The sequence below is a fragment of the Blennius ocellaris genome (genome assembly GCF_963422515.1).
Source record: "Blennius ocellaris genome assembly, chromosome: 6".
Taxonomy (NCBI): Eukaryota; Metazoa; Chordata; class Actinopteri; order Blenniiformes; family Blenniidae; genus Blennius; species Blennius ocellaris.
Genome location: NC_137655.1, coordinates 21,692,543 through 21,718,446, shown reverse-complemented (window position 1 = coordinate 21,718,446; position 25,904 = coordinate 21,692,543). Strand labels below are relative to the sequence as shown.

The 25,904-nt window shown below is 42.0% G+C and overlaps 1 protein-coding gene across 3 annotated transcripts in view; it reads left to right on the top strand.

Moving 5' to 3' along the window:
- clybl (citrate lyase beta like) overlaps window positions 1-23,655 on the top strand; it is a 66,697-nt gene extending 43,042 nt beyond the window's left edge. For 2 of the 3 annotated variants that reach the window (XM_080498647.1, XM_080498646.1), the window contains 6 exons: window positions 8,490-8,678; window positions 14,119-14,220; window positions 16,064-16,157; window positions 16,740-16,907; window positions 20,689-20,813; window positions 21,866-23,655. In XM_080498647.1, the coding sequence (XP_080354773.1) occupies window positions 8,490-8,678; window positions 14,119-14,220; window positions 16,064-16,157; window positions 16,740-16,907; window positions 20,689-20,813; window positions 21,866-21,961 (774 nt within the window). In that variant the 3' untranslated portion in view covers window positions 21,962-23,655. Of the gene's footprint in view, window positions 1-8,489; window positions 8,679-14,118; window positions 14,221-16,063; window positions 16,158-16,739; window positions 16,908-19,200; window positions 20,814-21,865 lie in introns of all 3 variants that reach the window. The other variant, XR_013936666.1, reaches the window with a different exon arrangement.
- The last annotated feature ends 2,249 nt before the right edge of the window (window positions 23,656-25,904 follow it).

The following is a 25,904-nucleotide window of genomic DNA, read 5'->3' as shown; positions in this document are numbered from 1 at the left end:
TCTCCTCCTCACCGTCTTGTTCTTTCACTGTCCCCCTCTCCCACTCCCAGCTCCCCTCTCCGGGGTCCTCGGGGTTAAGATTGTTTATCTCTCTCTCTCTCTCTCTCTCTCTCTCTCTCCCCCATGTTCTGTCTCTGTCTCTTAGTGCCCTTTGGTCCAGTATTCCTCCCGGTGCTTCTCTCTCCTTCTCTTTTCCCCACATGGGTCCCTCCATCCTCCATGACTCCCCCCTGCCTCCCTGCCGCAGAGATTCTCTCCTAATCCCTGGAAGTTTGGAACTAATGAACTAACTGCTGAGCCGCTGCCACGGAGCTTGGTCCCAAACTATACTGTACTTCACACTCGATTTCCTCTCCAGATGGCATAGTGGCGCGGCCGACACAACGGGGAGCGCCTCCTGCACACCAGCACGCGCCTGCAAATCCACACAAGACATGCAGAATACAAACATGCACACAAGCGTGTGTAGACACAAGCTGACATTTGCACACAAACACACACGAGAGAGGCTAAGCACACACACACACTCACACACACACACGCGCGGATTGTTACAGTTGGTAGCACCGCTGTATGTCTGTCAAATAAAACCAGAGGACCAGTGTCCGGTGGTTCCTTCTGGCTCTTACAGAGGCAGAACCTCGAGCTCGAACTCAAACTGGATTAAATCCGTTTATTTATTTATCTGAAAGTAAATTTCTACCACTTAGTGTAACGTCTGTTCATATTCATTATCCCCGCCTCTGCAGATTTTACTGGCCCCGTGTGGAAGCCAGAAAACAGTCATTGCCGCTTTAAAGGGTCCAGTGGGGACCTGAATGTGATTACACACGACAAAGTTTGGAGTTTGTGTCTTGTTGCAGTTTTTCAATTCAAATAATGCAATTTGCGTACAGTACTTTAGGATATTTTATTTCCTACGTGGTTATTAAAGTGTTAACTATTTTGCCTATTGTGACATGTAATTCCACATAACTTTCTTAATCGAGCTGCTCCATTGTGTACAGAAAAAATAGGTGCAGAAACACAATTTTACAGCACTTTATTTCAACCATGGTTGTGCGAAAGCACTTTATAAAGAAATATGGTATGATATGATATGGTATGGTCCATTACAATATTGGGGCACAATCTTTCCTCCTTTCCCTGACGATATGTTAAAATATCTTTGGGTTGACCACAAAATCCCAGTTGCCATTGATGTGCGAGTGTGTGAATGGATGAATTTGAAGGATCATGCAAACTGAGTTCAGACTGGTCAAACCAGTGTTCAAGCACACCACAGGTAGTCTACTTTGGTTGTGGAAGCAGTTAAAGCTCATCTGGAATCTGATACGGACCAAACAAGTGAACTCTGCTTTGCTTGATAATGTGGTTCTTGGTTCACTTGCAGTTGAACACTGGTGCTGGTGATTGTGTAGAGTGTCCTACTGACTTTATCACTGTCAACATATAATACACTGATCAGCCATAACATGATCACTACTATCAGGTGGAGCAAATTCCACTGATCATATGTTTGTCATGGATCATGCTACTGGCTGGGGAGTACCTTTAATTGATCCTTCTTGGGGAAATTGCGTCTCTGTATTTACCTCATCTCATTCATAGTTAACCTTAAGGACACATGCAAGGAGCGGTGTGCTGCCGGAGTAGGATGCCCAGAAAACTGGTGGGGGTCAAAGGCCTTGCTCAGGGATCCACACGTGTGTTTGCAAGCACAGAAATTGACAAATTTTGACTGCTTGGCAGCTGCATCAGAATGTCTCCACAGTGCAGCTCATGAATGGTGTTACCAGTTTTCAGTAGTCAATAGAAAACCACGGACCAGGATCCTGGCGAGCCAAAACTCAATGGTGCATGATCTCTTGGAGGGCCCAGGGTTGGTACCAGACAGCACAGGTCTTATCGAGAGGAGTCTATGCCTCAACAGGTCTGGACTGTTTTGACAGCAATAATTAGATGTATGAAGCAGGTGGTCATAATATTTTGGCTGATGTATGAATGCTATTTGAATGTGCCCAGTTAAAAATAGGGTCCATTTCCTTCATTCCTTCCACCTCACTGGTAACACTATGAACCAGTGGTCTGAACACAGACCTTTCAGTGGGAGCTGAGGGGGGAAATGACACATTGTGGAGTGGATGACATTATTACAGTCTATTACCTTAGTCTGTCTTTGTCAGTCATTATATATGAGCTCTGGTCTATGCATGAACTGTGTCAGACACCAGAGATTTTCAACTTAACATAAATTATGCAGCCAACTGTCAACTGATACATGACCTCAGTTCAATGCTCACTGTGTTCGTCCAGAGGACACCGAAAGATCTGCTCTCGTTTTAAGTGGATTCAAATGAATAAACTCTTGACAGCAAGTGCACCTGGGAAATAGCCGGCTGAATTATGAATGTTGAATGTTTAGTGTGCATGTGCGTGTATTTACATCACTGTATCTACATGTGCTTGGGTGTCTGCTTGTGTGCTCAACACCTCAGGGGACCCCAGAGACTTGAGAGAAGCTCAGTCAGGCTGCCAAGACTCACAAGTGGGATGTGAGCCGCTCAGCCAGAAAATAGAGCCCGTCCAGGCCACATCAGAAAGACCTTAGTCCAAACCGTACCGTCTGTCATAGTGTGTGTTTTCAGTGTCATGTGTCAGGTACTGTATTGATTGGAGTCCTGTGGGAGGGTGCCATGGGAGAAGAAGAGGTCAGGGTGCAAAGGAGAGTGATGACAGTGCATCCATTGCTTTGGAATGTGAAGAGACTTGAAGAAGTTGTGAACAATATGTGAATGTCAAATTAAATGTTCGATTTCAAGTATTACTTTTTGAGGTTTTTCCCCCACCTATTGATCGCCTGTAGAACCGCCCTGGCGTACAGTATGTGTCGTGACTGCAAATAGCACAGCTTGAGGAGGATGATTGAGGCCACGCAAGGCCTCCGAAAAATGCTGAGGCAGAGAACAGAGAGGTCCTCTCTCCCTCCTCTCCCTCATTATCCTGTTACACCCTCGTGTTTTCTCTGGCAGCGGCAGCGGCCTGCACCGCTCGGTGCTACGTGGGCTGAGCAACCCACCCAACACTTGGAGAGTAACCCCAGTAGGAGGAGTGATGATGGAGAGGAAAACATCAAAGAATGGGAGCAGGGGAAGAATGAAGCAGATGTGAGCTCATGATAAGCAAAACTGTGCAGGCCTCTATATTTTGTTTTGTAAGAAATTCAGTCAACTTTTTTCTTTTTTTCTTCCCAAATTGAAGGGCACATTCATGTTAAAAAAAAAAGAAATCCACAATTCCACCAGCTATTGAAAAGCCTCTTTAAAAGTCTATATTTATAAGGAACATGTGTAAATTCACGTTGAAGACGTGTCTAAGTTGCAAAGCAGATAAGATGAGATGTATTAAAAGCGAAACCTGAATTATTGTAGTTAAAATGTTTCTTTTTTTTAACCTTGAGTAATCCAGTGTTCTTTGTTTTGCTTTGTTTTAGGCCTTGATAGTGTTTTGCCTGATGTACATTTGACAACATAATACTGACCGTTTTCTAATAAAATTATGACCAAATCTTTATGACGTGCAGGAGTTAGAATTAGGTTTCCAATTGTGGTGCATTTACTGTCGTTAATTCAAATAACTATGAAATGAAAACCTCAGGTACTCAGAGGCACTTTGCACATGACGAGAACACAAGTGTGCATCAAATAGCAAGTGGGATCAAATCAAGTGCTAAAAGCGGCTGTGGAAAGGTTAGTTCTGAGTAGTTGCTGGCAATGTGGTTATGCTGCTGTACTTAATGCTTATTCAAGTTATAGATGGTTGGTCTCCTCCAAGATCTCAATCCTCACTTTGTATAGGAGAGGAGGAGGGAGACTGAGCCGTCAAGCAGAACATTTTATTACCAAGTATGACGTAAAGTATAATATTTTACATTTTGCTGGGAGGGCTTGTTACAGCCATAAATTTGGACGTTTTTAATTTAATGAAGACCATAACATAATAACTTGCCAATAGTGTAATAGTATATTGAAGCCATTGTCGTAATAACATTTAGCCAATAATCTAATACGTTGTTATATTAAGGAGAAGTGCGTTAAGAAAAACAAAAAACTTTTCAAAATGTATATTATTTCGACTGTTTTGATATTGCATAAATGCCACTGCATTTCTTGGAAATTAAAGATTTTTTTCCCTGTTTTTTCTTATCAAATATAGGCTTGGTGTTTACATAGTAAACATACCAATTCTTGAGGATGTAGCATTAAAAAAAGCCTGTTTTTATTGCATTACTGGCAAATTATTATGTTATTGGTCTTATTATATTTAAAATGGCCAAAATAATGATGTTACTGGCAGTTTTTATGTTATTGGTTGCTGCAGGGTTGCACAGTAGCATTGTTATCACCTCACAGTGAGGTGACAACAATAATAAGAATCTGGGTTCAAGGCGCTTTTGTGTGGAGTTTGCATGTTCTATACACGTGTTTATTCATGATAACTTGCAACTTGTCCATTGCCTGCGTTTCCTCACCAAGCTCTGTTGGATGAAGCTAGTTTGAAAGGTGGATGAATGAAAGCCTTCATGCAGTGACAGACAGGATGAAGGTTTTGGGTTAATTAACAGGAGTTCACTCCAGAAATGTCAAGACAAGCAGGTTTCATGTCATCATCATTGTGAACATGTCGACTTTCTGCAGTGTTTCAAGCGGACAGATGAGTACGAAGCCGCAAATGAGATGGAAAATTATCAGGAAAAACATCTTTGATAAACAAAATGTCAATTGTATTTATACAAAGAATAGAATATAGGTAATTTACATAATGTAAAAGCTTCAGCCACTCTTGATGCGCAGCTCCTCATTTCCCCAAAACAAATGCAGCTTTTAATGAACTGTAACCAAAGAGCCGTAATGAGATCCTTTCATGGCTAATTAAAGTGAACAAAAAGTGTGTAATAACTAGCTGTTTTCCACCTCAGGCTGTCAGTTCTGACCAACTATGACAAGCAGGTTTCATGATTTACAAATTTTCTCCTTCTCCGGGCTCCAAGTAACGTCTTGTTGTCTGCCCTGACAGGATAACAGATAACACAGTGTGCCTCCATCTGACAGAGTGAAGGCCCGAATCTCCTTCTGCTACGTCTCAGTTATCAGCATAGCCTGAATTAGTCAGTCATCTCACTCCAGCTTTGTAGAGTGCAGCATGTCACTTGTCAAAACTCATCCACAATGACTTGAAGCCTACTAACACACACACACACGCACACACACACACACACACACACACGCTCACTGGCAAAGACAGACGAACAAATGCATGTGCACTCACACTTCAGGCAGGCAGCCTTCACCTGCACGAGTGTACTGCTCATCTTAAATGGCATTGCGAGATTCACAGTGGGGTGCAAAACGCCAGCTCTTAAAAGGTAAAAAAAAAAAAAGAAGAAGAAGAAGGAAAAAACAACCACATTCATTGTGACTCATATCTCCTGCTCTTTTTACATACAACCATATATATATATATACACACTCTGAGAATAAAGGTACAGCTCTCTGCTGTTTGAATGCACCATGCTAGTAGCAAGCGGTACAATGTACACACAATATTATTTTGAAATGCAGAAACACAACTGTTGGCAGCTATTAATTTTGTAAATTATACAGTTTATGACCTTTTATTGCTGTATACTCATGATATTATGTGTGTGTGTATGTATATATGTATATGTGTGTGTGTATATATATATATATGTGTGTATGTATATATATATATGTATGTCTGTGTATATATATATATATATATATATTCTCCTCTTATTTGTCAGTGCATACTATGTTTTGAATGAAGGGACAGGGTATGTTTACACGAGAGTGTGTCCAGAGGTGATGTTTGACGTTGCTTGTTCCAAGCGGCATGACGGAGGCGCTGGACATGCGTGATCTGATGCTGGAGAGGAAGTCGGCCCCGCTGTGGACTGTATACACATCAGTTTGGACGCTTCAGTCTGATGTGGTGTCTACAAGGCAGCTGCCATGCTGTGTCGCATACACACACCACTCTGTAGGATCCTGAGCGTCAAGGCTCAGGCTGTGTGTTAAGAAGCTGCCCTCGCTCTCCTGGAAGGTCAGCGTCTCTGCACTTGAAAAGCTTCTCGTGTGCATCTGTGCGTTGGACGGCCCTGCTTGCCCAGCTGACTGCTCGCAAGCTTGCCTGCCTGTGTGTCAGCCTCTAATGATGAGGATGATGGAGGGAATCAAAGAAAAGATGGAGCTGACGTCGGGGCAAGCTCTCCGTGGGATACCAGGTGATTGGGGAGGGAGCTTTGAAGCAACTTGTTGGATGGCTGTCCATTAATGTAAAATATCTCCTTTTCAAAGGGCTTTATTCAAGCTCAGAGTAGCGGAGCCCATAGGGGTCAAGGTGTCTAACAGAATAATCTCTCGCTCACTTTAGGTAGAAAGAGAGATAAAAGAAAGCCTTGTGCATAGTGACCTGGCTATCTCCTTAACCATTCTCGGTAGCATGGATTCAGAAATACTGTTGCAAAAGGAGAAAATTGCAGGAAACAATCCTTGCAATGATGTAGCGAGTGTTACATTAAAATGATTCTGTACAGCGGGTTGGCCGTATACCAGGCCAAGTCTGGAGTGAAAGGTTGGACTTTTCCTGTCTGTTTGACCTGTATATGTTCTAAACCACACTTTTTGATCATTTCTGGATGTCTGTTTATTTAGTTTGGTCAGGGATCAATGTGACTCCAGCCACATGAAACAACCACCAAGTTCTCACAGATCCATTTTCCCCCGGTTGCCCTGCTCATCGGAGGGACAGACAGAATTTTATCCACCAAGTAGCAGGTTTATGAAGACTGAGTTATGGCTGCGTAAATCGCTCCATCCGTTTTAAGTTACCACGATACTGTTACAGGTCTGCCTGGGCTTATGAGAGCGGCGGTGAGGAGGAGAGCGAGAGCAAAACTTGAGCACGAGTCAAAGATCACAGTGCACTCATCAAATGGTGTAACAATCCCTCTTGCCTCATTCAGTGAGGCAAAAGGGAGACACAGATGACACACAGCAGTCCAGCCTGCTCATGACCCCTATTAAATTTGAGCAAATCTTTGATATGTACTTTGATACCGTCTTTTATTGATACTGGAAGGGCCTTCACAATATCAAATACAGTTCTGCATTCCAGGAGTTCAGAGCGAGGGCTGTTTAGTCCTGTGACCCTTGAGGCTCCCCCGAAACCCTCGTACGACTGAACCGACGTTGACTCTGGACTACTTACGTTTTTACAAGAGACGGTGATATATGGGCTCTTCACCTTGTATCTGTCCATGTTCTCTTTCATGCTCACACTTGCATTACAATGCATTGAGTAGAAAAGAAATAGTAACTGATTTCAGGCATTCTACCTTCAATGTGCCATCAAGCTGAGGTTTAATCACTAATTCATGTATGTTAGAATTGGCATAAAAAGTATCCGCACAATTTGCACCACTTTCAAAATGTTCATCTCCGGGGCACTTTTTGATTTGCAGAAATGTCAGCCTGAACAACAAAATAGAGAAATGTGTGCATCACGAGCCTACTACACATGCACTCAAGCACTCAAAGACTCTGGCCTCTGATCTGAGCTGACAACTCGTAAGCCACCGTTTCCTCATGCTGCTTAACTCGGACCACATTTCTCCCACAGAGCCTCTCTCCTCTCTCCTACCCTGACTTCTTTCCCCATTCCGTCCTCATTTCGCTCCATTCCTGCAGCCCAGCATCTGGTTTGAATATAGCGGCGTGTGCTACTGTGTTACTGATAGAAGTTGGAAGCTTAGGCCACTCTTTGATTTTTTTTTTTTTCTTTTTTTTTTTTTTCCATCCTCCTCATTTTTCTTCCTGCTCAACTCGCACAACGTCTGCATTGCAAGAACAAAGTTGAGTGTGCAGCCTCTGTTTGGCTGATTTGTGCCACTGTCTATACCTGCACAACAGGCGAGGCACATGAGTGGTGTTTCATTTTGTATTTTCACCCCCGAACATGTTAGTGTTTCTTTATTTATTCTAGGTTTGAATGCTGTTTGTCCGTTGCTCAGTTTGAGCTCATAGAGTTTTGAGATTGTAAGGTTTATTTTTATGTGCGTATGTAATGGCTGATGTCAATTATGGTGGTGGTGGGGGGGGGGGCTCAAAGGAAATTGCACTTTCATTAGATTCTCTTCCAATTTTTCAAATATAATTTGAGGAATTGAAGTTCTTTGCAACCCTGCACTATCTTTGTCCTTGCTGATTAAATCCAGTGTGAGTCATCCAGTCTCCAACTGCTTGCTTTGTCTCCGACTTGAACAGACCTTTTTGGTAACCTGATCTGACAGGATCTATATTGCATTCACCGTATTCATTTGTTTTCGTGTTATTGGTTGTGCCAAACTGTAAAGTGACTTCTTTAATGTGTCTGTATGCTCAGGGTTCGACATACTTTTTATGTTGCAGACAGAAGCCAGAGAGACGATTCCCAGGATGTTGGAGGAACTGGACCTGGGCCGCACAGAGAAATGCGTGCGGGTGAACTCGGTGTCCAGTGGTTTAGCTGACGCTGACCTGCAGGTCATTTTGCAGGCTAAAGTTCTTCCTCCCGCCGTCATGCTACCAAAAGTTGAAGACGTCCAAGAAGTGCAGTGGGTGAGTAATGGATCGCCGTCGTTTTAGATAAAAATGAGCTTCTTGTGGGATTCAGAGTCCAATGTGGAAATCAAAGCAAACAAACAAAAAGCTCAAGAAAAAAAAAAAAATACCGTTGGTGCTACTATCTTTGACCTCTGGGTTTCTTTTTGAAATAACACAGTGGTGCTCTTGCATAAACTCATGAAGTAAGAAGAAACCTCTGGAAACTTCAAAGCAGTCATAGCAAACTTTTTTTTCATTTCCCAGTTCAAAAAAAAAAAAGAAGGGGGGGGGGGAGGAAAAGGGGAATCGATCCCGGTGTCAAGACTGTCACGGACAGACGGAGTGTTGTTCTTGGCCGCTGCTCAAGAAGCAGATGACATTTCTTCGGATTAGCCTCAGAAGCCCGATAGCTTTCTGTAACAACACAATGGTGCCTTCTGCCACTGCTGAAGTCACCAGAGGCTGAATGAATGGAGTCAGGTCGTGGCTGCAAACTCGCTTCCTCATACTTCTCCACTATTAAACACTCTTTCTCATACATATCTTTTGACTTAAATTGCCATAAAATTGTCTTATAGACTAAAACTCGTCATTCAAAACATGCATCTGCCTTGTCTCGTAGCCAAATCTTTATTCTTCTTAATCCTATTTGTTTTGTTGTGCAGCTGCCCCGTCTGCCCTATGTGCCTTTTAATAGCCCCTCTGGTATTCTTTATTGAATTTAAGGTACACTGGCATTGAACAGTTCCCATCATTTTGAATAAATATACAAAGAAATTCTTTCAAACTTTATGGTCATAAAACATCAGAATCTAATGCAAGATATGAATGAGCACTTATCAAAATACTTGGAAAAGGAACATTTGAATTCCATAGTACTATTAAAGTTGACATAAATGGCCTTTTGTCCCATTTATATGGATAACATGTGTTGGAAATACCACAAACTGGCCAAAATGACATAGAATTCACTGTTCTTTGCATATAATTTCCTTAAATACCATCTCCATTTTGGACTGGGTTTCTGTAAAAGACTGGCTGTAGAGAATTGTACACCACTCTCCTGCCACTACTTGAGAAAGTAATCCTCACTGTGAGTTTTTATATGCATCTAAAGCATGCATTTATTATTTTTATTTGTGAATCAGATGCACTGACCGGGAGGAAGTCATGCTCTACCAAAGGCAATGGGCCAAAACATTATAGCAGCACCCATCTTGATGTTCAGCAAATCTATTCGCTCATTTTTATGTGATTGTTGTCTCTTACAAGATATTGATTTGTATGAATTGTTGGAAGTTACCACATATTTTCATTTGCCCAAAGGTTTTGTTTTATGTAGCAACATAGCTCATGGCTCATTTACAGTTTGTCTCAGTTCATGAATCAACACTTCCTGTTTAATATAGAAATAAATGAGAGAAAAGTTCACTGTTTCCAATCATTTTCTGTAGTTGGTATAAAAGTATTGCCCGTAAGGGAACTGAGGCGATAATTTGGTGATGTCAGGCCGTGGAGATCTGTCTGGTTTTCCATAAAAGGGTCCTGTCAAGTCCCAAACGTTCAGAAGACGGTAACATCATTAATGTCAGCCTTTCTGATCACCTCTGTATGATTGACTTCTGACTACTGTCAGTCCACCTTGTTCTTCAAAGGTCATTCATGGAGTTTAAAAGTACTTGCAACTCCATATCCTTTGAGTTTTTCCTCTGTTAAAATGGCTTGATTCTGGTAGTCTGTCAAAAACTATACAGAAATGTTCTGAACTGAGGCACATGCGGAACATTGAACCCGAACATTGGGAGGGAATGAATGATGTAGTGAAAAGTGTCCGGTCTGGCTTTCAACGTCAGGATTACACACACACACACACACACACACACACACACACACACACACACACACACACACAGTTATACTCATATGTGGTCTTGGGGCAGAAGCAGGAAGTTTTTAACTAGTGGTTTTAATTAGAACACGTCTATTTCCTGCTGCCCTTTTCTTTCTTCCAAGCATAATTGCTGACAGGTGTTCACTAATTCTTTTTCTCAGCTCTTTTCTCCCCCTGCTCCTACTATTCCTCACTTAAAAAAAAAATAGAAGTCATTTTTGTTCCGCATTTTCTTTTTTACCCATCCACTGCTATTATTCCTATTATGCTGAAAATCACAGGCATCACATTGAAAGCTGTAAAATGCAGGTTACTGCCGCCTGTTTTTCATTTTGTAATGCCAGTGCGTTGTAGTAAAAAGCACTTGCAGTCTATTTATGTCAGCTTTCACACCGGTATAGTTGGTTTTCTGGAGAAATGCTTATAAGTGCACTGTAAAACTGTTTTCACATTGGATTTATTTGTCCCGTACGTATTGCGTCAGCAGGTGCAAGTAGTGTGCCTGAGACGAGGTCAAGTTGGAGGATTCAGCCATGCATGCTGGCCTAAGCTGATATTTGCCACCACCTCACCCCAACTTTTGAAGCTTTTTATATTTGATAGAGGATTTCCTGCTTGTGTGCGTGTGTTTGTGCGTACTCATTCATCGGCGTTGTAAGCATGTTTGATTTCGCCCAGTCTTTTAAAGCAGCGCAGTAAATCCCTCACTTGTTTATTTTCCTCACTTTTTTTTTTCTTTTCTTTTTTTTTTTTAATTGATATTAACACAGGAACCTCCAGACTGATTTGTCGCTAAAAGATGGGCTTGCTTGTTTCTCTTTGTGTGGAAATCTTTTGCTCTGTCTCTCCACTCTCCTCCAGCCCTTGTGTGACTGACAGGCCTTATTGGGCTATAACAGGCGTAACTCCCTCCTTTGTTTGAGGACAATTCTCACACAGATTCGGAGCCGTGTGCATTCTTTGCCCACCACACTATTTGGCGTGCACTGGGAGCGAAAGAATCGCACCCTGTCCCGCTCCTCCTCCTCTACTCCTCCTCCTGTCCCCTCCCCTTCGTCCCTTTCTCCGCTTCCCCTCTGTGAAATGAACACTTCAGCAGGCCGGAAACATTTAATCTGGCCCCCTTTTGAAGAAAATTAATTGAAACTTGTCCCACTATAGCCTCCTTTCTGCAGCTCCGTCTCTCCCTCCTTCTCTTTTCATGATTGGGAGGTGAAATTGTCAGAGGGCTTGTTTGTTGCGTGGCTCTGAATGGCAAGAAGAGGTGTTATTTCTCCTTCATACATTTCTTTTATTTTTTACAATTTGGTAGTGAATAACATCCTAAAGGGTCCCAGTTTTGAGAGCCATTGACGACTAATGGCTGCTGCATGCGTCGGAGGAACAATGAGCAAGCACTACAGTGCCTCTTATGCCGTGTAAATCAGACCCTCAAAGTGTATAATAGCTGAAGAGGAGAATACAGCGCAGGGACAGAAACATATAATCGGAGAGGTTTGGAGGCTTTTTTTTCTCTTCTTTTTTTTCTTTTTTTTTTTGCCAGCGGTGCTACAGGAGCTCTCATTTGTTTTCTTTTGCTTGGAATCTAAACAGCCCGCCGGGCTCACCGCAGCCTTGTCAGGGTTTTGCGTGGCGCCGTGTATGGCTGGTAATCTCTGCTTGTAATATCAGCTAGGTTTCCCCACAACAGGCCATATCTATCTAGTCTGCTCTGTCACAGAAATAGGTTTATCTACACCCTCTTTTCACACTCCCTCTCGGACACCACCCCCCCGCCCCTTCCTGTGTTTGCAAAGGGGGGGGGGGGGATATTATGCTAAGCCCCCAGCGTTAGTTTTTATGTTGCCATAGCAGCCTTGCTCCCACAGGGTTGTGACCTCAGATGATTACAGTACAAAGCCTATTGGGTCTTGAAAACCTCTTTGAAGATGAAAAGTCTTTGATGGTTTGTATTTATGCAAATCTCTCAGATATGATTTATCCAACTGAGATTGAATGGAGAGATGATTAAAATTGCCCCTATTTTTGAAATCCTTCAATGGAGGCCCTCTCTTTCAGTTTTGAGGACAAGAGTGGTGAGTGTGAGCACGGGGGTTTTTTTGCTCTTCATTTAGAGAAATAGTAGCACCGTACCTGAGGTTATTTATAACCATCGTTTTTTTGTTTTTTTTTCCTTGGTGTGTCAAAAAAACGGAGGAAAGAGAGGTGGAAGGGGAGGGGGGGCATGGAGGTAGACATTTCTACTCCGAGCTTCTGCACCCTTTCCCTCGCTTCTTCTTTTTCTTTTTCTTTTTTTTTTTTTTGTCAAGCTTTGAAAGGAAATATCTGACGGAGGGGGCTTTTGTGTGTTTCCAGATGATAGATTTAGGAATTTGGGCTACCCCACTGGCAGTCCAGGGCTAGCTGTGAACTGGTCTGTTGGAAAAAATTGGAATGCTTTGGTCTTCAAAGAATTAAACTTGGTTTTAAAGCCCTACTTAGGTGAGCTTGCATATTAGCAGGAGTCGTGCAGAATAAAGGCCTCAGCAAAGTGTCACATCACACTCTGATTGTTGCTCCAGTCTCCCAGTTCCCTGCCATGGAGGAGGCACGCAAAACAGAATAATGTAGCGGTAAAACACACTCAAAGACATCCCAAATCTTGTTTCTTCTCCCCCCCCCCCTGCCCCTTTTTTGGGGGGGGATATTTTGTTTTTTCTTCTTCTTCTTCTTCCTCTCACTGTGTGTGTGTGCATTTACATGTGTGTGCACACACTCTCGTGGGAGCGCACGCTGTAGTGGTGCGGAGCCTCTGAAAGAAGGTAGAGCAGAAGACTTCAGACGAAGGGGGAACCCTGGAGATAATGTAAAATACTTCATTTCTCTCGCTTTTGTTGCCGCTCTCCCGCGCTTGCTCCCCGCACTATTTGAACCCTCACAGATGTGTCTCTGAATAAGAGCTGAAATGGGAACCGTGCAGGTAATAAAGGTGTCAAGTCTTGTATCAAAAGTGAGTTTTTACACATTAGGGTTTCCTATTTTCCTCCTCTCTGCCTGTCCCACCCCACAGTGGCTTTTTGAAGGATGTGTCAAGTCATTTACAATTGTTAGTGCTGAATATATATTTAGTTTTATATTCAATCTCACACAGTAACTCAGCATCTTGGTCTTCTTTCTCTGAAGTTGTATGCTTCTTCTTTTCCTTTCTTTCTTTTTTGTACATTCGTTGGAGTCATAATTGATAAGTTGAGTCGGGGTGGGGGCAGCAATTTGTCACGCATTGTTCAGAAGAACAGGAAGTTCAGGTGAAATCCATTTAAAGCAAAACACGATACCTTCCTCTGGATCTTTTATAAGCTTTACACACGATCGCTGCTGGTTCAAAGTGATCAAATACAAGAGATTTTATCACTTAAACAACGACTGCAAAAAACGTGATGAACGTGATCGTGTGACAAGGATTTACAAAGTAGTGAGAGCTCTTTATTTGTTTTGGTTTTTTTGGTTTTCTTCCTTTGCTGTCTCTTCCCAGAAACCGTGGGTTTTATTAATGAGTTGTGCATGAGATGGTCCCTGTGTGCTTAGTTTGTTGACAGGTTTCAGCACAACTTGAAAGGACGGGCACTGACAGAGCCCATTCGCCTGGTCACCTTTGTGGAAACCGCTGTGGGCCTGCTCAGTTTTAAGGTAAATTACAAACACACACACACACACACACATACATAAATGCCTCCCCCCAAAAAAACTGCACGCGTAAGACATTTTGCTGTTGGTCCATTGTTCACTTTAGATTAAAGACTGCATCAGCGAACAGAGAACTCCACATGTCCAAAATAAAAGGGATTCAAAGCTCTCGGACTGTCTCTGAAAATGAGCCTTTTGAGGCTTTTTTTTTTTTTTTTTTGTGGTTTTGTTTTGTTTCTTTTTCTTTTTTTCTCTGTCTGCATGCTTCTTTCTCCATCCCTCTTCAGACACGCTGACATTTTTTAATTAGAAGTGTTCTAATATCATCACAGTGGAGAAGTTCTTAATGATATTTTGGCGAGAATCAAAGCGCCTTCAGTTATATTACAGCATGACCTTCAGCTACACGGGGAAAAGGGCATGGTTTGGGGCATTTGGGGAGAAACCAGCTGTCATTCCTCCTTTTGATTTTTCTTTTAGTTCCTCGCTCTTAACTCTGCGACTGTGAGTGTGTGCCTGTGTGTTCGGATGGCAGGGGGTGCTTCTGTGTGCTTTCTTGAGAACACCCTGTATTTCTTTTTTTTTTTTTTTTGCCCAGACTGAACCCCAGGTTACAAGCATGGAAAAAAAAAAAACTTGCTGCGACACAGCTAGTGGTGAAATTAATTTCGAGGCCAACAAACGCGCCAAACACAGTCTCATTGTTTTTACGCTCTTCACCACACTCGTTTTTTTTTTAACTGTTATACTTGCCTTTGTTATAATTGCCACCAGTCGTCTTCTTTGACACTTTTTGGCAGGAGTGCAATTCCTTGTTTATACTCCAGTGCCAGCATTTGAGAAATATCAACTGGATTGCCTTCAAATACTTTTTTTTTTCCTGCATTTGACAAAATTAACAAATTTCACCAAGCATCATTAATTATTGTCAGATTTTCTCAAAATGCAGTTTGGGGACCACAATTGACCAGAATATATTAAAAACAAAACTACTTGAATCAGATGGGTTGCTAAATGGACATCTGGATGGAAGGAAATGCATGTGGGCAGATTTTCCTAAAGCAAATAAAAAAATATCCAAATAGGAGCCTATTGTGTCAGAAATAATTGAGGCTCAACAAAACAAGGTCATTTGCACTTTTTTTAGTGTTTCACAAGTCTGAACCTCTTCGCTTCATCAGAAAAACTGCTTCCAAAAAGTTTTTGACAGTGAAAATATGTTTCACTACCTCAGTGGTGGCTTGTGTTGGTTTTTTTAATCTAAATGTAGGCCGGTGTATAAATAAATAGCAGTTGTTTTTGGGTTGGGTTTTCTTTTTCTCCATTGTTATCATTGAACTTTTTTTTTTTTTTTTTTTTTATGAGCGGATGTAACCAGATGTTAGAAGTTCAGCACTTCACATTGGAGCCTGTGTGTAACTGATGGTGTGAAATGGCGTTGAGGCTGAAGTGGTAGGAAAGAACTTGTTCCCTCTGCAGTGACCATCCAGTGACCTCCTGAAATTGTTGCACATACACTTCCTCTGATCACCATGGCCTTTTAGCAATGCTTTTGTATATCCTCATGTTGCTGTGGTGATGTATTGTTAGTGACCTGCTTTTGGATTAGTTTTATGTATCTGCCAGAAGTCAAAGAAGTGTCGTTATTTCATGTAAATGTGATCTTAAAATGCACTACACGTGTAAAAGTCAATTTCCCTTCAAAAAAAAAAAATTATTAAAAAAAGCAAATATGTAGTCACGGAAGTGTTTATTTCTCTTTATGGGGATATTGTTTTAAAAGCTGTACTCCACATTTCCGGCCTTGCTTGTATGTGATTGTCTTTACTTTATTTATTTTCTACAGGCAGTGTGTGAGGAAATCCGTAGCCTTGCACCCAAGGCGGGTCTTCACCATGACGGCGTCGTGTTTGGCTCTGACGACTTCTGTGCCAGCATCGGTAGCTATGTTGAACTTTCTGCTTAATTCTCCAAGAAATGCTCTATTTTCTATTTTTAAGCTAAAGATCTGTGACTAAGTATGAAAATATACAAGAGTTCAGACAAGTTCAAGGAACACGCATGCAAATATAGTATAATCTACTGAAGATGAAGAGTCCTGATCGATAAAGATGAGATCTATTCATACCTTCAAGCTTCAAATTTCCTCCATCAGACTGGATGGCTACTTTAGTTTCTGTGCACTTGGTGAAAGTAGAACACAGATTTTGCTCACAACACACATTAAAGAGAGGTTAAACTGGTATTTAGCTCTGTGTTTGATGCACACACTTTTATTTAAATACCACATTATGTGGCAGTTGTGGGGTTTTGAACATTCGACCAACAAAGAAATGAAAGCAATTGACCTCAGGGTACCTGCAGTTCACAGCTCCGTACCTTTTTTTTTTTGGTGGTTGTTTTGTTTTTTTTGTTTTTTTTTTCTGTTCCTTGGCACATCAGCTTGCCTCGCTTTGAGGTCTTGACTGACATCTGGCCTGCTGTACGCACTGTGTGTGTGTGTTCCCATATTCCTTTTTTAGGTGCCACAAGGACTAAGGATGCCAGGGAGCTGCTTTACGCAAGACAGAAGGTAGTTGTGACCACCAAAGCTTTTGGCCTGCAGGCTATCGACCTGGTCTACATCGACTACAAAGATGTGGAGGGACTGAGGCAGCAGGCCAGAGAAGGAGCTCTCATGGGCTTCACAGGTAAACTTTGTGTTCCTACATCTCAAATTCCACATTGTCTTTCCACATCCTGACTTGAGACAACATGTCTTTCCTTATGAAGAACCTCTTGCTTTGTGTATTACTTAATCAGTGTTGTTTATACATTTCCTTGTAAAATATCTCATCGCAGGTCTACAGATCATGTTCATTGAGAAATATTAACTTTGTTTCCCGTTATGAGCCTCTCTTGGTCTATCTGCGTGTTTTTAACACATATTACAAGTATTTTCTTTTAATTTCATTACGTCATATTTTAAATGTGACACAATAGGTTGATCAGAAACGCCACTTTTTTCTGCAGTGTTGTTATAGCTCATGGGTTTTAGTAACAATCATCTCTTTTACAGTTTCAATGGCACTCACTAAAATATGTACTATTAAACAGTTTAATCCTAGGGTGTCATTTGAACACGAAGACTTTAAAGCTATGAGAATACACCCCATTACGATCCGATTATAAAATCAAATCTGCTACCGAAGCTGACACATAATCATCATTTTTAGTTATGCTACAATAAATCTGTTATTTACAATACGTATTGGGTTTATGTTAAAAATAGGTCTTTATACTGTAATACTTTAATACTGTCCTTTGCGGTAGGTTTCTGTGGATTTGCTCATGTTGAACCACAGTTTTTCACCATTTTTCCACATTTTTATAAAATAAAAGCATCAATTGGGTGCACTGATAATTTAAGATGCTAAGCTAATGGAAACTATTCCAAGTTTCCATTAGTTCAGAGGGAAGCGAAGTGTTGTCAAAGTTACCAAATGTTGTTAATAGAAGGTTAAATCAGCACTACATTTATTTACTTACTTCAACTTTTTGCTTCAGTCATATTTCAAAGATGAATGGAGAAGGAGCTCACTGATAAATACCTAAAAATGTGTCTTAACAGCCTGTGGGAGATGATGGAAATCCTCCTGGTTTGTAGTTGATATTCACATTAATCTTTTGTAATGAAGATCTCACCTGGTAATTGATCACTGTGTGTGTTTTCAGAAGGCCTGTTACTCTTTTTGAGTGCCGTCGATACCAATGAAGTCAGCGAGCGACACTGCAGCCTCTGTTTGCACTCCGGTGCCACCATGGATGGAAGCATACTTGCTCATATGCAAATGTCCATGAGTGTCCAAGGGCGGATTTGAGAAAAATGTTCATTCACTTTGTGTGTCTGTACACTTTCTGATTAGCTTTGTGCACGTGTGCCCTGCAGAGTGCAAGCAACAGACCACAGTGGATAGGACACACTCTTCCAAATCGGAATCAAAAATATAGATAACTGTGATGTTTGTTGTTGTACTTTATCTCTTGTCAATGTGCAAATGCGCATGATACTACCAGTAATACTGTGTTCCAAAAAAAAGTGATCCTGCTGCATTGGCTTCACATGTTACCTACACTTCACATCATCAATTCAATTTGCAGGCTGAGCTTTTTTCCTGTCTGGTACAGAAACCCTTCCAGCTGACCTCATTTGCCACCTCTACGGTGTGCTGCTGCAGGCTTGTGTGAGCGCGAATATTTGTATGTGCCCGCCTTTGTGTTTGGATCAGAATTACTCCCCGTCACCCCCAGATTAAACATTATGTGTCACACAAGGGTTCCTCAGATTTATGCAAATATCGTGAACATAATATGGCGTTTTTAATTGTTTGTACTTGTTTGAATCAGACCGATTTGGAACTTATCTCTCTTCGAAAATAGAAATCCATCAAGGTAGCTCAAACTGTGATTTACACGCAGTAAAAGGTATAAAAGTTAATGAAGAGAAACAGCTGGTTGATGAAATAAATGGTTTGATTTGATATGGAACAGAACAATTCAAAGCACTGGATTAGTGGCTCACAGGCCGTGGGCACTCTGTATAATCTTGGTTAGTAGCTATTACTGGCCCGAGTGCTTAAGCAATAATAGGGTGCAGCCAAAAGCCTCTACCTGTGCAGTAATTGACCTTGGCACTATCTAAGCCGTGTACAACACCCATTAGCACAGAGCACAGACGGCCTGTGCACTTCACTGCTAAACCGAATAGTTTGGGGGAAAGAAAACCTACACTTTGACAAATACGAGATACGTTGGGGAAAATAAGCAATTTGGGATTTGATTTTAATTTTTTTTTAAATGTTTTACTCCATATGCTCTTGAATTCTTGTGCTATAAACTGGATGTCGCTGTTAGAATACAGAAATAAAAGTATGACTCCCAGAGGTAGAAAACGTTTCCACAAATACCCCCACCCACCCCTTTTTTTTTTTTTTTTTTCTTCAGGGACCACGTGTCACTTCCATCCCCAGGACCCTGCCCATCATTCGCCTGAGAGCACTTTGCTAAATAGCAATCCTCCAATGAGATGCCAGCACCACATGGCAGGCCGGGATTGGCTGCAGGGCATGAATGATGTATTTTAGGACAACCAATGGGTTGTAACTGAGGGCACCTGAGTCACCCAGTCTGTTTCTTCGCCCTGTCATTCTTCTGTCGTCCTGAACACGTATACACACCCTCACACAGTGTATGAAACCCGGTGTGGAAACAGTGAACAGATAACTGTACTGCTGATGGAGGGGAAACACACCGCTCACTTTAAATCATATTCACTTGGTGTTCAGAACCTTTTACAGTTTGGACAGTTCGGGATATGTGTTAACCAAATAAACAGGACTATAAGTTCATGCGATCACTCGTTCATACACGCACATCAGCAGTTTAATGGTAGCTCGCACATGTTTCTTCCTGGAGAGAGTACTTTCCCCCGGAGGTATTCGTTTCTTACAGACTGAGTCTCACAACCAATGTTTGAATAGTTTTATTAGTTGATTGTTTGTCTTCGCCGGGGTTTTTGGCCGTTTTCCTCTCTTGCCCTCAACTTCTCCCCCATTTCCCTCCTTGTGTCTCCTCTTCTCCTCTCCTGGGCTAAAAAAAAAAAAAAAAGAAAGAAAGAAATTCTGCCCGTGCAGCCCGCCTGCTCGGCCACCTTGAAGGATTTGTTGTTGGCGACAGAGCTAAGCCCTAAAGTGTCGAGGTCCTGCTGGCTGCAGCTGAGCCGTCCGTTCCTACCAGACGATTCATAACCTTAACTTATCACTACAAGTTTGATCTGCAAATGTACACGGGATTATGTCTGTGGCATTCGCCCACATTTAAGTGGGAGGGAGCGCGAGAAGGAAGGTTTATTTGGGAGTGTGGCAGATGGGAGTCTGAACCCCGGAATATAGTTCAGAAAAGAGGATTTCTCTGCTTTAATGCGAGTTGTAAATATAAAGTCCTGTTGTCTTATTATGCGGGGGTAAATTGTCAATTTTAAACAATTTACCGAACCGTGTTTGTCTGCTGAGGCTCTGTCGAGGTCTCATAAATCGTTCAGCGCTCTTCGGGTCGACTTCAGTGGCGTGATAAGTCTACTCATGCGTTTAGGTTTTGCATATCAGCAGGCACTTCATTTCTGTCATGATGCACAGCATCCTCTGGTCCTCCGCTGACCTTCTGACTCACCTCGATGCCAAAGGACACACTGATGCATACGCAATTCAGTTGTCTGAATTTCCTCTTCCTCCTCTCTTATTGCCTCTTCAGTGCCAACTGCAATGCCTGCCAATATTATTTCACCCCTTCTATACTCTTTGTATTGTAGGCATTGAATGCAATTTTTTTCAAACACATATATGTTTAAGTTGGGGGTTTTTTGTGTGTTTTTTTTTTTATTTTGCAGTCACGGCTTTAGTGATCCACACTGTGAATTGTATGTGTGTTTGACAGGTAAGCAGGTTATCCACCCAGGCCAGATCCAGGCTGTGCAGGAGGAGTTCTCCCCCAGTCCGGAGAGGGTCCAGTGGGCCGGAGAGCTCATTGCCGCCTTTGAACAACATCAAAAGGAGGGAAAGGTAAAAGCGCGTTATTTCAAAGCTTTGAACACGATCTAAATTACTTCATCATGAGGGTGTTTTGGTCTAAAACGGCTCGCTGTTGTCTCATTCCGAAATTTCAAGATTGTCTTTTCCATCAGAAAAGTACAATTAATTTAAGATGTTCCCAAAATTTCCACACACAAAAAAAAAAGTTTCTCCACAATTTAGCTTCATTAGTACAATAATTTCAAAGTGTGTGTGTGTGTGTGTGTGTGTGTGTGTGTGTGTGTGTGTGTGTGTGTGTGTGTGTGTGTGTGTGTGTGTGTGTGTGTGTGTGTGTGTGTGTGTGTGTGTGTGTGTGTGTGTGTGTGTGTGTGTGTGTGTGTGTGTGTGTGTGTGTGTGTGTGTGTGTGTCAGGGGTCCCGCTCTGCTCTGACGCTCAGACTGATCCTTTGTGTATCTTCTCACACACCTCCGTAGTTCCAGAGAATACATACTGTACACCCCTGGGTGACTCTCAGAGACAACATAGGAGAACAAGGAGGGGGGGGGGGGCAGGGCCAATTAAGTGTACAATATTATTGTTCCTAATTTAGTGCATGGTTGGATCCTGTGTGTTGAGCTCTGTGGGCTATCTGCTGAGGTAATACACAATCTGCCCACACCTCTCTCCCTGCCAGGCCTGTTCCTACTAAGCATCGCCCGAGGGATTCATATTCTGCCCATCTCTTTGCCGACGAGTGCATCTGTATGTGTGTATGTGTGTGCGCGTGTGTGTGTGTGTGTGTGTGATGGCTTGAATGGTGAGCAGGGTTAGTCCCTTTGTCTTACAGCGTACCAGGTGCTTGCTTTTCATAATTCTTGCCTCAAATCATTGGCAGCATTTTAGATAGTGGTTCCTGTCCATTTTTTTTTTTTTTTTTATACAAATACACAAGCTGTTGACACTATAAGAGACCAGGTTACCAGGAAGATTCGATTCATATAATGTGAATTGAATGACATATATATATGTATACATTTTTTTTCTTCTGTTGTTTATCTCATGTTTCTCCTTCTGCTCTCGCTTGTGTTGCAAACCTGCTCAGGGTGCGTTCACCTTCCGCGGCAGCATGATTGACATGCCCTCGCTGAAGCAGGCTCAAAACATCATAACGCTCGCTGCCGCCGTGCCAGAGAAGTGACACGGCTGCTCAGGAGACACATCGGAGGAATCACCCGCCACTGCACCCTGACAGCAGAGGCCAAAGGGAAAAAAAACAAAAACTGCCAATGTTTTGCAGGTCTCGTGACAAAAATATCACTTCAGAAACTTTTCAGTCAACGTCACTTTGCCTGGTGTACAAATGCGATGGTTTTTATTTTCATGTTGCTTGACAATATAATAATGATTCGATTTCATTTGAGACGATTTGTGCTGCTGCGAACGCTGTATACGCCGAGTGCATTTGCCTCTTGTGTACATTACGGCCCTGTCGGCCTTTTTTTCTTGGCATGCCCTGCAGTATGTCGCCGGTCTCTCCTGGGTCATGATGAATGCTCCCCAATCTCCACGGTCCAGGCAGCTGAGGGAAAGGGTAAACAAACACAACAAGCCACTGTTGAGGATCCATTCAGCAGGCCCCAGTCTTGCAGTCAGGCCTCAGCCCCCTGCCCGGGTCCTGACTCCTACACATCAAAGTCCTGCTCGCTTATAAAGAAGGGGAAGGAGAAAAAAAAAAAAAAACAGAGAGAAGAAGAAGAAAAAGCTCACAGATGGAAATGCGTAAATGCACAATTTAGCTGTTTTGTGTCATTCTCTTTAGTAAAGGCATGCAGCTGACCTGCGGTCGGCGGCGCGTTGATGGAGGAGGCACGTGGCATCACAAACCGCCACGACCTGCGCTGGAAAGAAAAAAAAACAAAACAAAACAAAACCTGCATACATACACGAGCGGCGGCGGTGCTCTTTAACTCGTTTAACACCGGTTCAAAGTGAGCTGCTTTTACATCAACCTCATCAGAAACTAATTAATCTGCCCGGCGATAAAACTTAAAAATGAACTCCTTAATGAGTCCAGTAAAGAAGTTTGTTGTCTTGTCACAAATGGAGGCACAAAGGGGCTTTGTGGAGCACTTGTCCATGTCTGACTTGCAGAGACAGTGAAGTGGGTGTGATGTTAGAATGAGACAGATTAGTGGCCATGTTGCTCCAGCAGACCAGGACTGAGGCTTTGTCTCTGTGACTGTGGTCGGGAGGATAATTGGGGGGGTGTTGAATGGTTAATAGTGCCATTGGTGACCATGGTAATGAAAGGCGCCATACCTCCTCTACCCCACCTCATCCACTCATCTCTCCCTCTTCCTCTCTCTCTCTCTCTCTCATACTGTATGATCCATTGTGTCTGGGGCAGGGCTGGTGTCTGTGCCAGGGCCAGGCCAGACAAAAAGATCGAAACCACTCCTGCGTCCAGCCACAGACCCCAACAGTAAGCCGTCTCTCTGGCATTTGGCCACATATTTCTCCCACCCCTGGTTCACTTTTTTTTTTTTTTTTCTGTCCTGAATACACATTCGGCTTGTTTGTTTGTTTTCACCCGTTCTGCTATTATACGCCGAGGTTGGTGGACAAAACTGCTATTATGTGAGACATCCATTAAATAAATTCTAAATTATCATCCGGCTACAGGTTTAAAATAAAGAAAAGAAAAGCTTTGCAGATCAACACTATTGTGTGCTTGAAGTAGAAACAATGGGATTCTATTTGAAATGTTTAATGTTAAACTTGCAAGATGTGTTAATTATGAGGATCTTTTCTATTGAACTGTGACTTTTTAACTTGTATTCATTTGTTACAAGAGATGAAAGGTTTCAGGAATAAAATTGTTTCGAATTCGCACTGCAATTTCATTTAATGTTGAACAAGCTGCACATTTATTCATGGAAGCTGCACATGGATGAATTTGGGTTTGGGTTTTTTTTTTTGGGGGGGGGGGGGGGGTTGCTTCACTGTAAAGAATTTTCAATAATAAAATAACTTTGGGGCGAAGGCAGACACTCGACAGCACAAAGCCTTGATGAGAGGAAGAGGAAGGGACTTTAGTGGCGAAGGAGAGGTGAGTGTGATGGGACGTCTTGGCTCTTCTCTGCACCAACAGGTGTCCCCACACACAGGAAGGAAGATCTCAGAGCAGAGGAAGCCGCTCTCTGCATCCTGCAGAGCGGAAGCCAGAAAAAAAAGCAGCTCTTCTAAGGAGCATCGGGGATATTATTTGGACAGTTTACGTTATAGCAGAGCACAACATCCTGCCAGGGTCTCTACACCACTTATACACACGCGTTTTCATTCCACCCAGTAATCCTGTTCTTATGAGGTATTTCCACCTACTGCCACACGTTTTCACCCCCCTCCCTCTTTCTTTTGATGAAAGGTGAAGGAAACTATGTCTGATCCTGCGTGGAGCTCCCTTTTTTTCCCCCCAGCTTTCTTTGCACCTCAACGGCTTAGCAACTCTCTAACATTTGCAACTGGAGGGTAAAAGAGAGAAGAAGAAAAAAAGACCCGGTTTCAGTGACATCTCTGTAGATTAGAGGAATGCATCCCTGTCTGCCTCGGCTGTGTAATTCTACATGACATTTCTATTATGTGTGGAACTGATAAAATCCTCTCACTTCGCACGGCACTTTTATTTAAATACATCTCGCCGGTATTCCCTGAGAGATTAAATTACAATTAACACGATTATAACCTCACAAAATTGTGACGGGAATCAATTAGGCTGCGAGCAGTATTTCATAGCCCGGTAATGTGTTGGTCGAGATTGCTTTCATAAATAATGAGGGACAGCACAGGCGGGGAAAATGCATGTATGCAAAACACTGTCAGAGGAAAATTAAAACGAAATGTTTTACATATTTTTCCATTAATCTAAATGGGACCCGTGTGGCAAAGATAGTTTTCTTCTAATTCCCCGCCCGGGGATGCCCAAATAATGACTTGATGTTTTAATAGACTTCTAATGACAATATATGACAAACTAATTGCGGCAAAAGATTATTCTAAAGCAATAAAACATCTCGTTATTGTGGCTGCTGCACAGTTAGAGAAGTGTAAAGCTATTATCTCCCCCCCAAAAAAGGGGGCTTAAAATACAACATGTACACAGCTGATCAGCAGAACACGTTTAGTTGAAGATAATTAACTCTGTTTCAATATTTAGGAATAATGCTCAAATAAATTACAGCGTGCTCAGAGTGACTTTAACCGGTTCTTCAGAGAAACACAACTTTTATCCTCCCTAATATCCAACATATTAATACCCTCACACAACTAATGGTTTGGGGGTTTTTGTGTGTGTTTATTTTGTTTGTTTTCTTTGATTAATAGTCATTGAATAAATGGCACAATAAAATGTGTCGATTCAAAACGAAATAAGCTGTTTATTTTTTATTATTATAATTTTGTATTTTACCCATATAAGCATTTTAGAATTTGGAAATTTAATAAAAAATTTGTTTTAAGAAAATACATTTTCTTAAATTGTAATTTCAGAGTACAATTTCATTTCTTTTATAAACAGGCCATAGTAGTTCTGATTGAGGTCTATTGATTAAGATTTTTTCTTTTCTTTTTTAGATCGTGCTATGAATAAATGTCACGAGTCTGGACAAAATGTTGTATTATAAAACACAGCTAACCACTTTATTCTGCGCTTTAATTAATGTGAGTTTACAGGAGACGTTTGGGTTTTTTTCCTGATTGTTTTATTTCAGCCTCCTTTTTCCTGCGTGTTTGCATAAAAATCCACCACTTTTCCAGTCATCTGGCACATTTGGACCATTACTAACTTAATTTGAGGCTTCTCTTCTCTTTAAAAAAATAATAAAATCCCCCCCAAAAAACCTTTTGTTTGAGCGTCGCAAAAGTAAATGAGATTTCGAGAGGAATTACAACTTTCCACTTCACTTTAATTTCGTGATGGAAATCCTATTCTGGTGTTACAGACACTCTGGAAACCACATATAAACCTTATATCAACGCTGCAACATTTATTTTAAAAAAAATTTTTCCAGGAAATGTAGCTCTGATTTTCGTCGTCGCCCCCCCCCCCCCCCCCCCCCTCCCTCCCCCTCCCTCTCCCTCACTTC